General features: G+C 42.4%; 1 protein-coding gene across 2 annotated transcripts in view; it reads left to right on the forward strand.

The window, feature by feature from the left end:
• LOC308319145 (semaphorin-4B-like) overlaps window positions 1–17,116 on the forward strand; it is a 92,229-nt gene that overhangs the window by 39,433 nt on the left and 35,680 nt on the right. For both annotated transcript variants that reach the window (XM_080769022.1, XM_080769021.1), the window contains exon 2: window positions 341–694. In XM_080769022.1, the coding sequence (XP_080625148.1) occupies window positions 571–694 (124 nt within the window). In that variant the 5' untranslated portion in view covers window positions 341–570. The remainder of the gene's footprint in view (window positions 1–340; window positions 695–17,116) is intronic.

The following is a 17,116-nucleotide window of genomic DNA, read 5'->3' on the forward strand; positions in this document are numbered from 1 at the left end:
GATTGTTTAACTGGAGCATGGTTTTCATATCATAAATATAGTCAACTGGTATACATTACATTTGACTTAGAATCTAGAAGAGAAAACCATAGTTATCATATGATGCTTTGAATGAATCAAATCACAATAACAAACGGAGTGACAGAGTTCCAATTAGTGCTTCTAGGTCATAGCATTTGTCAATGTTTTAACAATAATAAAATCTATTTCATTTATACCACGTGTAGTACCTCAACATCAAACACTACAGCAAAGAACTTTGGCATCGATGTGTCTTTCAAACATTATTCTTGGATCAAACCAAACCCTGGCTAATCATTCTTTTCTCCTCTCTGCACAGGTTTCCAATGATGGTCGGGGTTCAGTGACGGTCCATTGGTGGAAGATCACCCTGCCCTCGTCTTAAAGTACTGTAACAGCCTGTAAGGACTGTAGGGGAGAACACCCCCCCCTTCCCCACAGGAGGACAGGAGCCAAAAGATAAACAAGTGTATTGAAAAAGAGCTTGATGAATTCCACGGAGTCTTGAGCGGAACAGTGTGTGCGTGTTCGTGACGGCTTCCCACCGCCATGTGGACGTCTGCTACAGCTGTCCGCTGCTCTCTGGGCGCTGTGCTGCTATTGGTCAGCTGCCTCCTCCAATCACTGACGGCCAGTGAGGATGATGTCACGCCTCGCATCAGCTTCCCTTACAGTAAGTCAGACGATGTGGTGTCGTGTTGTATCAACAGTACGTCCATGCTCGCTCGGTCTGTTTTCTGAGCCGAACAAGGGGAGGGGTCTGCACTGTGTGTGTTATACACTGGTTCTCAACGTGGGGCCCAGGGAACAACAGTGGTCCTTGAGGGGGGTTCAAGGGGGTCCCCAGCCTAATATTTGATAGTTACCGATAGGACCATTATGATCATGATCAATCATGATTATACAGGCAACTGTGGTTCAAACTTGATTGATTGAATACTTTATTAACATGGTCACCAGTACGATGCCTGAGGGGGGGAAGCGAGGTCGCATGCACGCCTCCGCCTGGGTGACAGCAGACTGCTGGGCGAGCGCTGGCGCTTTTGCATGGGGGGTCAGATCAACATATGGAATGAATTATGTACTGGCCATATATGGAGCGTGTCTTGAGTGTACAGGGTTTGATGAGGTCAGATCAACATATGGAATGTCAGAACAGGCAGCTCCATATATGGAGATCTAAGGGTGGCAGCGGGTGCAGTGTCTTGAGTGTACAGGGTTTGATGAGGGTCCAGGTAGGGCTTGGCCTTCATTTTCGAGCCTCTAGTTTTCACCGGCTGCCGGGCGCGGCTGCACAAATAACTTTGGGGCAGGTCCAGAGTTTGAATAGACAGGTATCACTCAAAAGAGAAACATCGAAGGAGGATGGATGGGGAAGGATCAACATATGGAATCGGAACAGGTTCTGACATATATCCATGTATGGAGATCTAAGGGTTTGAGGTCAGATGTAGAGTTGCTGGCCAATATTGATGACATCACGGATAACCATATATGGGCTTAATTGCGATAGCAGGTCGCATTTACTATGACATCACTGATGTCACGAGACCTGGGCACCATATATGGGGGCTTTGAGTGATACACTGACTGACTGACGGACAAAAAACGTGCGATTTCATAGACTGCACAGGTAGTACACTCAAAGTTAAATAACTCCGAGTTAAATAACAGGCCAATGTGAAAAGGGTGGGATATATTCCTCATGACACCCAGGGAGCGTGTGCAAAATTTGCACACACATTTGTGTTTTGCAAATTTGCAAAACACACACACACACACACACACACACACACACACACACACACACACACACACACGCACGGAGTGCAAAACATACTCTCTCCCCATGCCTTCGGCCTGGTGGAGACAAAAAAGAATTATCAAATGGGCATCCGTGACTTGTGGCCTATCAAAGGGGATCCTTGAAATTAAATAGTCTGAGAAACATTGTCACATTTTGGTGTAAACAATGTTTACACCAAAATGGTGGATCAACCGGTGTTCAGTTGATCCAGTGTAGCTATTTAGTTTATTTAGCCACAAGCTCTTAAGTTAATAGGCTACTATTATTGGTTGAATATTTATGAAAACCCACAGACGCACTTACTGTAACCACTTTTACTTTCACCTTTGAAATGTTTCCAAATGTGCAGATCTACTGCGTACATGCACAGAAGCACAGTGCGGCCACTATTCATCAATAAGTTGGCATGAATACATGCAATTTTAACGTTGTACCCTGGGGACTTTTAATGACAGAATAATATTCTCGATGCTATGTTGTGGTGGCAGCTGCCAAGCTGTCTAATGAAATAATTTACAGTGTTTAAAAGTGTTTACAGTGTTCTGCCCTGAGGCTGTTGCATAGAAAAACATGGAGTGATATGAGCTTGGCACAACATCTTAACCACTTAGACCCCATACATTGTTGAGCAGAGTCCTTTAGACTAGAGCTTTATACTAGTGTATTGTCTGTCTTCGCTCTTTGCTGAAAATAACGGATGGACAAGCTCACAACACAACGCATCGCCAGCTTGTTGTCCATCTACTATTTATATGTTTTCCACAGAATATGGATACTGGGGTTTAAGTGGTTGAGGCAGCACACACACACACACACACACACACACACACACACACACACAGACGGACTACCGGTACTCTATAACCTTGGGTTACGCATTATGACTAATTTAGAAACAAGACACTGGTCTTCCTCTACTTGTTTACGATCAACAGGCTAACATCTTTCACTGATGCATTATGGGAGTTTGATAAACAAGGCAGCTGTTGAGATGTGGCTTTGCAGAGAAACCTGATTTATAGTCAGACTATGTCAACAAAGACATAACCATGGTTTTAGCATACCATGTTGCAATTATTATTATTATATTATTTATTTGGACGGCTTTGTACCATGAAATCATTATGCAAATCATTTAGGCCAGCACTTTTCCAGGCGCCAGGTCTCTGTGTTGGGAAATGAGTGCACACAAAGTACTAAAACAAATTCATAACTCTTTGTGTATTTATATATAATCCACACGTTTTTATTTAATTGTTTATTCAATAATGAGTGTGTGTTTGTCACACCTGGACTTGTGTCACGGCACACAAGTTTTCCTCCACACATTATCCTTTGAGAACCACTGATTTAGACGACTTGTGTCCATTCCATAGCAACTAGCAAGTACCTGTTTTTGTCTGTTTTACAGTAGGTGAGTGTATTGTATACACAGTTTTTAGTAACTGCAGTATTGTATGTATTTACAGTAGGTGAGCTTGGTATAATCACTACATGTCTGAACTTGGCGTTTCTTGCCCAGATTAAAGTGAGTGAAGGATTGTTTTCCTCAGCTTTCAGCCAACACTACACATGGAGTCCATGCATCATGCTCATATCACTTATACCACTGTACAATGTATACCAATCTACACTAATAGCTGAATAGGCACTTGCCTTGACACGTCTTGCCTTAAGTTGTGTCTGACACCTGACTTGTGTCTGAACACAGCTTTGATGGATGGCCAATGGCCAACAAGGGCTTATGTGGGCTGCCATGAAGAGTCTATGTGGGGGCCAATAAGGGCTTTTGTGGGGGGCCAATAAGGGCTTTTGTGGGGGGCCAATAAGGGCTTGTGTGGGGGGCCAATAAGGGCTTGTGTGGGGGGCTTATGTGGGGGCCAATAAGTGCCATTGGACCTTCAAGTCGAACATTTGACAAGTAATGATAATTCCACTATTATAATTAATTATACTTTTAATGTGCTGGCTGCCATCAGTCAGTTTTAGTTTCAGACTATTGCTTATTTTACTGTCCAATGACCTGAAATGGCACAAGGGACGGACCCCACAAAAAGACCACCCCCAAAAAACGGCGTGCGTTGTGCGCGCCCACACACACACACACACACACACACACACACACACACACACACATGTGCCCTTTTCTGGGGTTTGAGCCCCTGCCCCCTCAGTGCTCTCTGCACGGCCCTGATGGGGTGCTGGGAATACGTCTAATCTCTTTTGAGTTACAGGCTAATACGTTTGGGAACCACTAGTCTATATTCTACAGTAGAGGTTCTCAACCTGGGGGGGTGTGTGGATTTGTATTGTTATATCTAACAACAGTTTCCAATTTAATGCCAGGCGACAGACACACAAACATGCAAAGTGTGGGGACCTCGAGACCCCTGGAAAACTGCATGTCGGTTTTTATAGTCAACAAGAACATGAGGGGGTGGGGACCCACTGAAAACCTTCATGTTGGTTTGTATAGTCCACAGGAACACGAGGTGGGCGGGGACCAATTTTTAGTGTGAGAGAGGTCCCTTCTTTCTCCATGACCTTTTTCCTGGAAAGACATCTCTCTCTCTCTCTCTCTCTCTACCCCTCTCTCCTCTCCCTAATGAGCAAGTTAATCTACCATGTGTAATGAGTGGAGCTTTTGTGGTCGTTGCAGTGAGGCAGGGCTCTTCACTTCACGTCTGTTTTTCATTATGGCTCTTACTACGGGCGAGGGATAGAAACGGCCCCAAAAGATCATGGTATACGATACAGTGCACGAGGCAGTAGGCAACGTGCACATTGTTCTGTTCTGTCCTACCGTAGCTCAGCTCACATCCGAGTCTAGAACGTTTAACATAGAAGTCAGGCTTCCCATATCAGAACCACCACTGACTGCATCAAATGTCCGAGACCACTAAAACAAAATTAAACAAATGTCAACCATCTAGAGTAGACTGAAACGTATATTAATGTATGCAGTCAATACTTGGTCTGGGCTACTTTTGAATAAAGTATTCATGACATTTCATCAATGTGGCGTAGCATGGAGGTTCAAAGAAATTAGAGAAACGGCTGGATGGCACTTATGAGAGCTCAAAATCTCTCTTGGAAGAGTCGCCCATCGACTTCTCTAATATACGGCAACCGTCCCCGTGTTTCTTCACTAGTCCGATCCAGAAGAACACAGGTTGCTGACCACTGCTACAGAGCTGATCATGAGGTTATATCTTTGCTTCTTCTCTGGAATCCTGCCTCAAAGTAGTCTGGGGTCCACCTATGCTTTCTATGGCATAGGCAGCTCCCGGCAGGATCCACCGGGAGAATCTAGACGCAGCTGCGCGGCATGAGACTAATTTATTAGAGCGACAGAGAGGTGTGTGTGTGTGTGTGTGTGTGTGTGTGTACACCTGTACGTGTGTGCGTCAATTTAACAAAGGTGCAGACAATCAGAAATCAGGACAGAGTGATGGATGTTTGCGCTACTCTATGCCGAATTGAAGTGGACTCGGACCCAGACTTTTTTTTCTCCCTGGAAAGAAAAACGTCTGGGTTTCCGAGGCTAGCCTCAAAGCAGACCAGAGGTAGAAAACTTTTGTTCCCTGATGTCATCGCTAGGGACACATGCATCAGTAAACAGGAACTGCGGATGGCAATGAAGTACCGGGAAGTCTGGCGTGGCATTGTGAAATCCATTATCTGCACCACGGTTGAAAAATTATGATGATAAAAATAACCTTTTATTCAATCAAATAAGTTCCTGTTTGCAGGTTTAAAGCTGCATTATGTAGGTTTTTGTAGTGAATAACATGGTTGTATCTCTCCCTGCTCTTCTATTGAGACCTTTAGATCCTGTACCTTGGTTAGACATGACCTTTGAGTTTGACACAAATTCCATTTCTCCTCAAAGTGAGCAGCCATCAGTCAGATCAGTGGTAAACATTTCAGCAGTTTGTGCAGGAGACCCTGGGTTCAACAGAAAACTGTTGAACAACCGTAAGGCTGTAATGAATTTAAAGCTTCTTCAGATATACACAGCGGAGCACTAGTGAAAATACCAAAGGAAGGGTATGGCCTGCAATGATTTGCCAAACAATAACATGGAATTGAAATGCTATGTAGTGTGACACCTCATCATACAGTATCTGTGGTAAGTTTAAAACCTGGTCAACAGGACGGAATGTTTTCAATCTCACTGCATTCACACTAAAATCAAACGCTCCTTGGAGCGAGACCAGCAAACCGAGCGTGGCCAGTGCCCACTATGCGTGCACACACACGCATGCATGCATGCATACATGCACACACACACACACACACACACACACACACACACACACACACACACACACACACACACACACACACACACACACACACACACACTCTCTCTCTCTCTCTTTCAGGAGACATTGTGCGCTTTCTTTCATGCATGCTAATCCACTGACCTTGGCACTTTGTAGATTGTAGAGCAGAAAGGTGTGTGTTTTGTTAGGACAATTGTCCTGGTCCTCACAATATAAACGTGTGTTTCATGGTTAAAACTGATTATTGTTATTATTTTAAGATTGAGGTTGGGGTCAAATTATGAGTTATCAGGCATTTGAGTTATGCCTGATTTACTACTTGAGTTGCACGCTGGTGTCTCACACAAGTGGTGTCTCTACAAGTTCACAACGTGTGCGCGTGCGTTTGTGCGTGTCAGGTCAAATGCTGGTGAGGTTTTAGCCACAGTGTATGCTCTGGTACCTACCTAAAGACAGGCAAGGACAAGCCAGCAGCTCCTAAAAGAAAAACAAAACCATCTCTGCTGGCTTCCAGCTGAGGTAGCACAAGTCACAAGTGCCTCAATATAGCAGCGTAACCGCAGCAACAATGGCACATAATTGCTGCGCCTAAGCACCGTGCATCTCAGACAAATGGCTTCATCGCCTCCTCCGCGCTTCAGGGAAGGTATATGAAGGTATATATAACACACAGAGAATGCCTCGCTTCAGGGAACATACAGTATAGTATGCACAGACACGCACTGCAGGCGTTGCAGATTTAGATAAATGTAATGCTTGATTAGATGAGAATGGGACTCATTGGGGAGAGTTGATAGTTGCTGAAGACTGCCATGAAGGAATGTGAGTTAATAATAAATAATTAGACCCATTTCATCCCGCGGCGGAAATTCACCTTTCAGCGTCACCCAGCTGAGTGCTTCTGAAGTGGGGGGGGAGGGGGAGAAGAATCGAACCTTGGACCTTCTCTTTCCCAGGCGGCCACTCAACCCAGTACCCACAGATACAGTATGATGACCACCTAAGTTCAGGAAATAGCCAAAAATAGATCATTGCAAATTGAGCCTGTAGATCAATTTTCGGCATGGGGCAATAATTGTACAATAGTAATAAGTATTTTCGTTAATCGGATGATTCGCATTGCGTAATGATGATCGTCATAATGTTTTAATGTTAATACATTTTCAAACATTTTCAAAAACGTTGAAATAGAGCTATTTTTAAACGATATTTTACTATAATAAAATGATTAAATATTACCTATTTTGAGAGAGTACATTTTAAGTATTGCTATCGGTCAACGTTGTGAGCTTGTAGATATTTCAAGACTTGCCAACATACATTGTAGTCGATCTTATGACATTTAGTTGACTAAAACTAGACACCAAAACATTTCAGATTACTAAAATATGACTAAAATTTAATTATTTTCAAAAGACTGACTAAACAGTGTCAGAACTAGGAACCCTGCCAGACCTGTGTCATTATCATGCTCCAGTCCTTATTTATCCTCCTCACGCTTAACTTTGTGCTGACTTGAGTTCACAGTAAAGCACGGGTAACCCCTGTTCCCTTTTGAACCTGTCTAGAGGCGCACGCGCACACACACACACACACGGACACACGGGGACAGACACACACACACACACACACACTCGGGGGTGAAAGAACAGTGTTTGTATGCTTTGTAGACTTTGAATTGAATCCAATGTGAGCATTGTTTTTTTTTACTTTTTACCGTTTGTCTTTGCCATTTATATCCCTGGCAAAAAATAGCAGACCTACAAGCTCATGCTGCGTCGAAAACTTGAACATCTACCGGCGTGTATTTAAGTATAATTCAGACATAACTTGAACCTCAGCCCCTAAACCTAACCGCTAAATGTGTAATGCTAACCTGAATCTTTTCCTAATTGTAAACGCATCTCTAAAAGTAACTTTTAACCATAAAGCAACAATTTATCTCCTCACAATGTCTATTTCTCAAATTCTACTATTGTGTGGACATTTTTGGTCCTCACAATTATAGTAACGCGCACGCAAGCGTGCGCACAAACATAGTAAATGATGGGGCATTGCCAGGTGGTTCAGCATGACTCCAGCCATCAGAAAATCCCTGTGCAAGCCCTGTGTAAGAGGAGTGGATTTAGACATGGTTGTGTGGACAAACACACACACACACACACACACACACACACACACCCCTTAGGTTAAGTCCACCTGGCAGCACCATGTGATCCAGCCAGTCCTGGCGTGATGTGTGGTTGAGTGATCTAGATATCCAACTGAATAAAATAAACACTCAGCCGGATTTAGAACTATTGAGGGGAATTCCCTGAGCCGTCCTCATTCGGCTACTGTACCACCAATGTCAACAAATCCACAATAGTTTGTTTTAACTACATCGATTAGTCTTTTCTTGTAGAATCGGATAGTTTTAAAAAGAATAAGCTATATTCCAGTTTCTTTCCACCATCATAGTTCATAAAAAATAAATAAAGTCTAATGTTTGGAGGGTGACCGACGGACAGACAGAAGCACTCTAGTTCAGTGCACTGAACGGGTGGGCGGGCGCCGCCAACCCAAGTGCATGCTGGGATGTCACTGTAAGAGCTGATAATTACAGACCAGCACGGCACGGCTGTCTCTGCTCATAGTGCCATGGGTCGCTCTGAGTGTCTGCCGTGCGTGCGTGCGTGCGTGCGCGCGCGCGCGCGCGCACGCACGCACACACACACACACACACACACACACTATTCAAAACATGAGGTAAGTACATCACATACTGGATACAGTACAATGAAGGCTTTTAGGAGACACTCAGAGTGTGTGTGTGTGTGTGTGTGTTTGTGTGTGTGTATGTGTGTGTGTCAGTCAAAAACAGGATTTACGTACATACGGTTATATGTAGTCAAATATTCATGTTGGGGTTAGGATTAGGCATCTATAGGGTTTAGGCCGGGTGGGGTAAGGTGAGAATTCCATTTGTGGTGCAAATTAAGCAGCTGTTGCATTGGAGCACTCGGTGTGTGAGCGTTTTCTTATTCTGTAAGGTGAAAAATGGCACACACACAAATGGTACAAGTTGCTTTTGAAAACCCCAAGGGGATATACTGTAAAATACAAATGTGTGTGTGTGTGTGTGTGTGTGTGTGTGTGTGTGTGTCAGGTTGTGTACGTGTGTCATCATTAACTCCTCTCTGCTGCATAATCCCAACACAGCAAACACTGACATATAGACTGTCAATCATCATCGCTTCTTATCTGCAAGGTGCAGCTGTCACATGCATATGTACACACACACACACACACACACACACACACACACACAAGCAGCTCCATCAGGCTATACATATTGTCGCTGTCGGACAGAAACCTTGTATGCTCGTAACCGTTACTATTCAGGAAATGTAAAAAATAATCTTTGTTCCAGTGTAGGTATTATTTAGTCACAAGCTCTTGTTAATACTCAATATCACGGTCGGGCCTTAAAAACTCTAGTTTTCACCGGCTGCCGTGCAGCCGAGAAATCCTCTCTGTCGAGCTGCCAACTTATCTCTCACCACTACAATGGGTTCTAAATATTTTAAGTTTCCTTTATGTTTGAAACTCAAATTGGTTACGTCATCCATATGTCGGTGTTGTCCCTCTGAACCACCGTTTTTACATAAACATACATAGTTACGTGACGTCATCAGCCAATCAATGTATGGCTATCCAGGGTTTGATGAGGTCAGTGTCATGATCTTCATATATGGAGACAGCCATATAGCGTGTCATGAGGTGTGACGGACTGACAACCATATATGGAGGTGTGACGGATCGACGGACAGGTTTTTCAGGTTTTCATAGTAACTATATGGCTATATGGGTATATAAATGAAGCCTGCTTTGTTAAGTGAATGTCTTTTTCCTCTACACCAAATCCCTCCACTGGAAAAAGCTATTCTACAAGGTCACCTTGTAGTTGGGATATTTTTACTAAATGTTTGCCCCAGAATATGGAGGCTAGGGTTCATGTGGTTACGTCCGAGTTATTGTATGACAGAGTATACCATTTTGTTAAACCTTTATAGTATAAAATGTAAAAGTGACCCTTGCATGTGAAACTGTGAGCCTTGGAGCGTGTCTCTGTGTGTGTGTGTGTGTGTGTGTGTGTGTGTGTGTGTGTGTGTGTGTGTGTGTGTGTGTGTGTGTGTCGGTGTAACGGGTGTATGCTTGTACTGGACAGAGCTACAGAGAGTTTGGATCAATGATGTTCTTGTGTTTGTATGATTTAGTGATTTGAAATTAATATCAGCTGTACTGCCTATGCAATGTCTCCTCTCCTCTCTGTCCCCTTTTTTATCCCACGATTTTTGTAACCCAATTCTTCACCCAGTGTGAATGCTCTAATGTAATCCTGGGCGCTACACTCCTCTCTGTCCCGAGTGCCCCCATGTCTTGTGACTTGGCTTGTCCTGCATTCAGTTAATCTGGGAGGCTGGTACACACTCTCAGCCCTCCCTCCCTCCCTGGCTCACTCTTCGACTCAACAATTACACGACGCAGACACCCCCCCCCCCCCCCCCCCCCCGTAACCCTAAAACATGACGCCTGCCAAACTAGACTGGCATGCATGTTGGCGTGTGTGTAAGTTGGCACCCTTGTTGGTTTTCAAACTCATTCAAGTCAAGGATCCCCAAAGTTAATGAATGTATTTGGCCACTGACCCTCATCTGAAAATATTGTGTGGCATTAGGGACACCTGGCACAGGGACGTATAGTTAAAGTGGTTAAACCTCCTGGAACCCCCTCAACGACCCGTGGAAGTCCCCGAACCCCACTTTGAGAAGCACTGCTCTAATGATGTCTCGCTCATATACTGTGGTGTGTATGCACGTGCACGTCACAGTACGCTACGTGCACATCACAGTGGCGGCACTTCAGGATGACTCTGATTAATGCCACTTCGGCAGTCTCAGCAGTATTCTGATTCATTTATTTAACATGCATAAGTTTGTTAACATATCGTCTCTGTCGGTTGGAAACCTCAGATGTTACTTTTCGCTCCACGTTTCAAGCTACTTTTGATGCTTTACGAAAAAACAAAGTTTAAATATGGAGATGGGAGGTTTCTGACTGACAGCAGCGATATTATTCTGTGCCAATCGCTCTGCATCGTTATAAAACCTTTTTCATGGGGGAGAGAGAGACATTTTGCACGTGTTCAGGGCTTTGCCTGATTTCCCAAAACGTCAAAACAAACTGCTTTGCGCTCAACGTGCGGCTGGTCTCATGTTTCTTATTTCCTAGTTGCTTTGTTTTACAACCTCTGATCTTCACAGCTGTGTTGGTGTCACAGAGAACCACCTGAACAGCATCTTTTAAATCCCTCTAATTGGTTGCTGAGTGGGTATCATTTGCTGTTGACTTTACTCCATTGTTAATACAACTATAACATGAATGTTATAGTTATAATGTACAGACTTTAGTTAACCCCACAGGGGGAATTGAGTTTCAGCTCCTTCAGTGTCTTGCTCAGGGACACTTTGAGACGTAGACAGGGGCCAGGAACTGGTGACCTTCTGATATCAGACTGCCCCTCTCTCTCCACTAAGCGACGGCTGCCCCAGGTGGCAAAAACTGCAGGTATACAAGCTCACAAATGAGACGTATCACGACACGTTGTAAGCTTGTAGATGGATTGTCTGTTTTCGCTACCCGATACACACATTGTACTGCAAAGTATTTGAGAATGTACAAATGTTTCTCAGAGTTGTGGTACCACTCCTTGTTTTACAATGTGCTAAGTTTAGAAGGTGGTGCAGTTGTCAGGTTTTTCCTCAAAGCATTGCAGTGTTTTGTTTGTTTTGTCTGAATTGTGTTTCATATAAACCACAGTTTGGGATCTAAAGTGGGCCATGGATGTGTTCTCTGTGCATGTACATAACAAATGGATTCCAGGGCAAAACACTGTCACCTAGATCAGCTCCCAGAAAAGGTTCAAGGACATTTTGTTGTAAATTGTGTGTGTGTGTGTGTGTGTGTGTGTGTGTGTGTGAAATGAGTATTTCATTTAATCACTTTAAAACACTTTAATGTCTACCCTGGCTTTTGTGTGCACCCCAATGTTTAAGTTGCTTAATTCAATTATTTAGATCAATTTTATCAGACACCCCCCCCTCCTATAAGCCCAGTCTAATTCAAACCATATTAGATTTATTGAAAACACCCATCCTTGGCTCTGGTGACTGATCTGTAATGTAATTGTATCAGGGAGTCCTGTAAGTGGGAATTAACTAATCAAAAATGAAGGTGTCCCAATTCATTAGGACAATATTACTGACTTATGGCCTGTCTGTCTGATCAAATTAATATCAAATATCTCTATACTGTCTTGGGTGCACAAATGCCAGAGTAGACCCACTCATGTGAAAGAGTATCCTTCTCTATGAAAGGTAGAATAGATCAGTTCCACCTGAAGTGGGATAGATTCCTTCTTTATGATAATACTTGGTAATGACTACTGGCTGGTCTATAACACAGCCTCCCTCCCTCTCGCTCCCTTCTTTACATTCTGTTTCTTTTTATTGCACCACTTTGATTATGAGTTGTTACATAGAACTGCTCTTTTTTGGTTGTTACTGTCGATTTGTATTGAACTGTTCCTTTTTTGTTGTGTTGTTGTTACTGTCGATTTATATTGTAAAAATATGAAAACCCAATAAAATACTAAGTGCTTTAAAGTGAAATACCCCTTTAACGTAAGTAGGTTTACCTTACGTTTACCTTTCAATAGTGCTACAATACAAAATAGGAATAGGAAGCCATGAAGTTAAAACAATAAATAAACAACAAGAAACATTATAAAATGGTTGCGAAGTTGCCATATTGATAGGTGTGATATATGAGGCTTTTAGCCGCAGCTTGACTTTGTTTTAGCTGTGGCTTGGCTTGACTGTAGCCTCAGCTTGGGGGACAGCAGCAGATGAAATGAGGAGTTGATGAATAGATCTCAGGCCTGGACTATAATTGCTGCAGCTCCAATTAGAAGCCCAGCATTATGCGCAGAAAAAACATGCACATGCGCGCGTGCGCTCGCACACACACTCGTTTTGAGTGCTGCTAGTTGCCTCGAACAGTGTTTCTCAAACCTTGTACCTTGTACCTTGGCCATGTACATTTCATTAAACGTGTCAGAAGGACCACACAATGTTTATATATAGCATAACATTTTTCACATTTTTCTTTCAAGATCTTTTGAAAATAGCAGATCTACAAGCTCACAGTGTGTGTGTGTCCCTCCCCTCAAGGACCCCACTTTGAGTAGCCGTGGTTTATAGTGAAGTCCCCCAGGGGGGATGTGTGTTGAGGTTGACAGTCCTGTTGAGAGCACAGACAGAGAGCTTTTGTCTGCCAATGACAACCTCCACTGGGACAAAGTGTAGCTCTCTTTATAAGCTGAATTAAACCTGAACCTCTCCACAGCATTTAAGGTGATTTCAGCAGACATAATTTGCCTCAAAACGAAATCGCACTGACATTTCACCCTCCATACAGGAAAAACGTGTGCTCTCTCTCTCTCTCTCTCCCTCTCTCTCCTTCTCCGTTTGTTTTTTCTATGATGACCTCAGAATGACAATAGGAAGTTTTGTATCCCGTCTCTCCTCGGCCTGTGATTTTAATGACAGACCTCGTCTTCATGGCCTCCAGATGTCACAACGATTTTTCACACACACACACACACACACACACACACACACACACACACACACACACACACACACACACACACACCGAGGGCAAGAGAGAGATGAAACAGTCTTAAACTAGTGGTGAAAGAAGTACTCAGATGTTGGACTTAAGTAAAAGTATCAATTCCACAGTGTAGTTCCCAGTAAAAGTCTTGTCTTCCAAATCTTTCTTATAAATACATCAAACTTAAAGACATTGATTCAAAGTATTAGTCCTTAAGGTGGTCTTATTCCAATCCTTCTCCTGTCACAAATCTTGCTGCTGTGTATTATCAAGAAACTTTAATTGCAAAAAGTAAAAATACCTGGACATTTTACTTAAGTACAGTGGTTCAATGGTTCTCAAAGTTTGGTCCAGGAGTTCCAGGAGGTCCCATTTTAACCACCGTCTCCATTTTCATGTTGGCTATTCAAAAATAACAGATTTTAAATATCATACACAACAAAAATTGTCTTTTCTGGGGGGTCTCTGGCACAAAACCTTTTCAGGTGGGTGTCCACGGCGAAATACATAGTTTGGGGGTCCTTGACATGAACAGGTTTCGGAGCCACTGCTGTAGTTGAGTAGATGTACTCAGTTACTTAACACCACTGCAGTCCTACGATGTGATTTTGGACTAGATAGTGTTGTGTACTGCAGTGCAGCTGTCCTGGCCTCCTATAAGGGGAAGATAACATCAGCCTAAGTACCTCTAGTGTTCCATGAAGCGTTTCGTTGCTGTTGGGCAAACCTCGTATCTCCATATTTCAACTTTTTATGTTTTAAAATGTCTTCATAAAACGCCCAACTTCATCGATGAACAAGAGTGTTGTGCGAAAGTAGTGAAAATAGCCGAACACGTTGTGATTTATTTTCTGGAACGGTTTTGGACATGCAAGGTTTCCACCTGACGGCGACGATTTGTTTGTGAGCATGTTGAAGAGTTTAAGTCCTGAGTTGTAAACATTTACTGCTCTTTATTGGCTCCATTTATATTACGATCCAATCCACCACCTGGAGCGCCCATGGTAAACCTATCGTCTCTTTACAATCACGTCTTGGAATTTGAATAAAATTTGGTGACCCGGGGCAGTAGACACATTTACTTTTACTTGACTGTTACTTCAATTATATGAAAACCTTAGGTACTCCTTAGGCAGATTTTGATTATTATTACAAAACATACCTTAACCAATTCATCCCTGTGTTATACTTTGGCTCAATATTTAAGATTTTGACAACTTGACTTTTGAAATAGGCCATTTTGCATAATGACTACTTTTCAATGGAGAAGTGGTGCTTTTACTTATCGTCTTTCATATGTCAAAGTCAAACAATATTATTTTTCACGATTCAAATTCGTGGATCTGCTACTTTTGATGCTTTTATGCCGTATGATCAAGAACATTTACGAAAAAAACACAAAGTTAGAATATGGATACAAGAGGCTTCTGCCCGACAGCAACGTTATACCAGAGTATTTCTGCATTTTAGCATTACTCCTTTTTTCTTAATAAAATAAATACTTTAATACGAACTTCTTCCACCACTGACAGACAGTAAAGTAAGCCAATATTGGTGTTTACGACCACAGATACAAGCCAGGAATGTTATTTGGACAGCGAATGGAGTGTGTGTCCCATGGCATGTAGATTGGTAAGCACGTAGACGCACTGTGTTTTAATATGTTTGGAATAGCAGCGAGTAGATAAACATTTACAGAGATGTGTGTGTGTGTGTGTGTGTGTGTGTGTGTGTGTGTGTGTGTGCACAAACTGTCAGTGGCTGCAGTTTTTAGCTTCTTTTCATCTCTAGTCAGCATGTAGACCTCAATTCGATGTAGTGCTGCAATTTTTGTTGTATCAGTAAATCAACAAACTAAGCATTATTGTATACTTTATCACACAACAAATTTGTGCAAAAACTGTAAAAAAAAAGAAAAGAAGCTCTGTTAGCTTGCAGATCGAAGTTCACCATTTCTGAATTCCTTTAAATGTTGTGAAACTTTTCGCCTAAAATAGTCAATTAGGGCTTGATATTTGTATTGATAATTTTTTATAATAATTTGAATTGATTTGTTTGATTAACTCTTACCTCTGACCTACTCTCACCACTAGAAAGATCGCATGAACAATCACTTGTCTGCACTAGCCTCCATAATAGTGGGGAAAGATATGTAATGTAAATTCACTAGTATAGAGCCCTGAGGGACTCCGGTCAACCAAGTACAGGGTTTAAGTGATTAACACAGGACTCCAGTTCATCTTCACCATGGATGGATGCCGATGCCACTGTACACAGGTTTCTGGATTATTTATAAAGCTATGTAAAGTGCTAATAGGAAAACTAGATGTATAATAAATCCCATCTCATCAAGCAGGGCTGTTGAAGCGATTGGGAGTAGAGGTGCAAGGGTTTGACTTATAGCCAGTAGCACCAGCCAGGACAGGGAAGTGTTTACATGGCTCGGTGACATGGAAATGATGCTAGCTAGTGGCTGCCTTAGTGCAAGATACAGGGGCATGACTTGATTCAACAATTTTATCCTATGTCACTCATACTGCACCAACAATCTTAACACTGTAATCATTAAATAGACTTAACAACTTAAGCCTTATATAGAGCGTATGCGCATGCATAAAGTGGGTTGCACATCGAGTGGCAAAGTTAATTTAATGTAGTTTAAAGGACCACTTCACCACTTTTCAAGTTATCTTCATATAATAGGTCCTCACTAATGTTCATGATAAAATGGCACAATTTTTTCCTGCTCAGTCTGTGTCTCATAGAACAGCGGATGTGGGCAGTTCAGAAACCAGTGACATCATCATTAGGAAGATTTTTTTTAAACAAGATTTTTTTAAAACAATATTTATCGATACGATAATTAACGATGGCTTCCATTTTCGCATTGCAACTTTTCAGGAATAGGAAGCCTGCAGTTTCTATTAGCTTGGATTCCCCATCGATGATGTCACTGGTGGACAGGTTTCTGAACTTCCCACTGCCCTCCTATGAGACACAGACCGAGTAGAAATAATTATTGCATTTTATCATGAACATTAGTGAGGACCAATTATATGAAGATTGGTTGAAAAGTGGTGAAGTGGTCCTTTAATGTAATCAGATAGGACTTTTCTGTTTGGATGTATGGGCTGTCAAGGCCAGAAAGTGTTTTTTTGACACTAGGCATTCCCGCATTGCTCCAGGTATGATGATGATGTCACGCACATACCCTCTATACTACTTCATATGACAAATTGTAACAATGGACAATCTACAAGCTTGTTAATATGCAATAATA

Source organism: Protomyctophum bolini (genome assembly GCF_963924005.1).
Source record: "Protomyctophum bolini genome assembly, chromosome: 1".
Lineage (NCBI taxonomy): Eukaryota > Metazoa > Chordata > Actinopteri > Myctophiformes > Myctophidae > Protomyctophum > Protomyctophum bolini.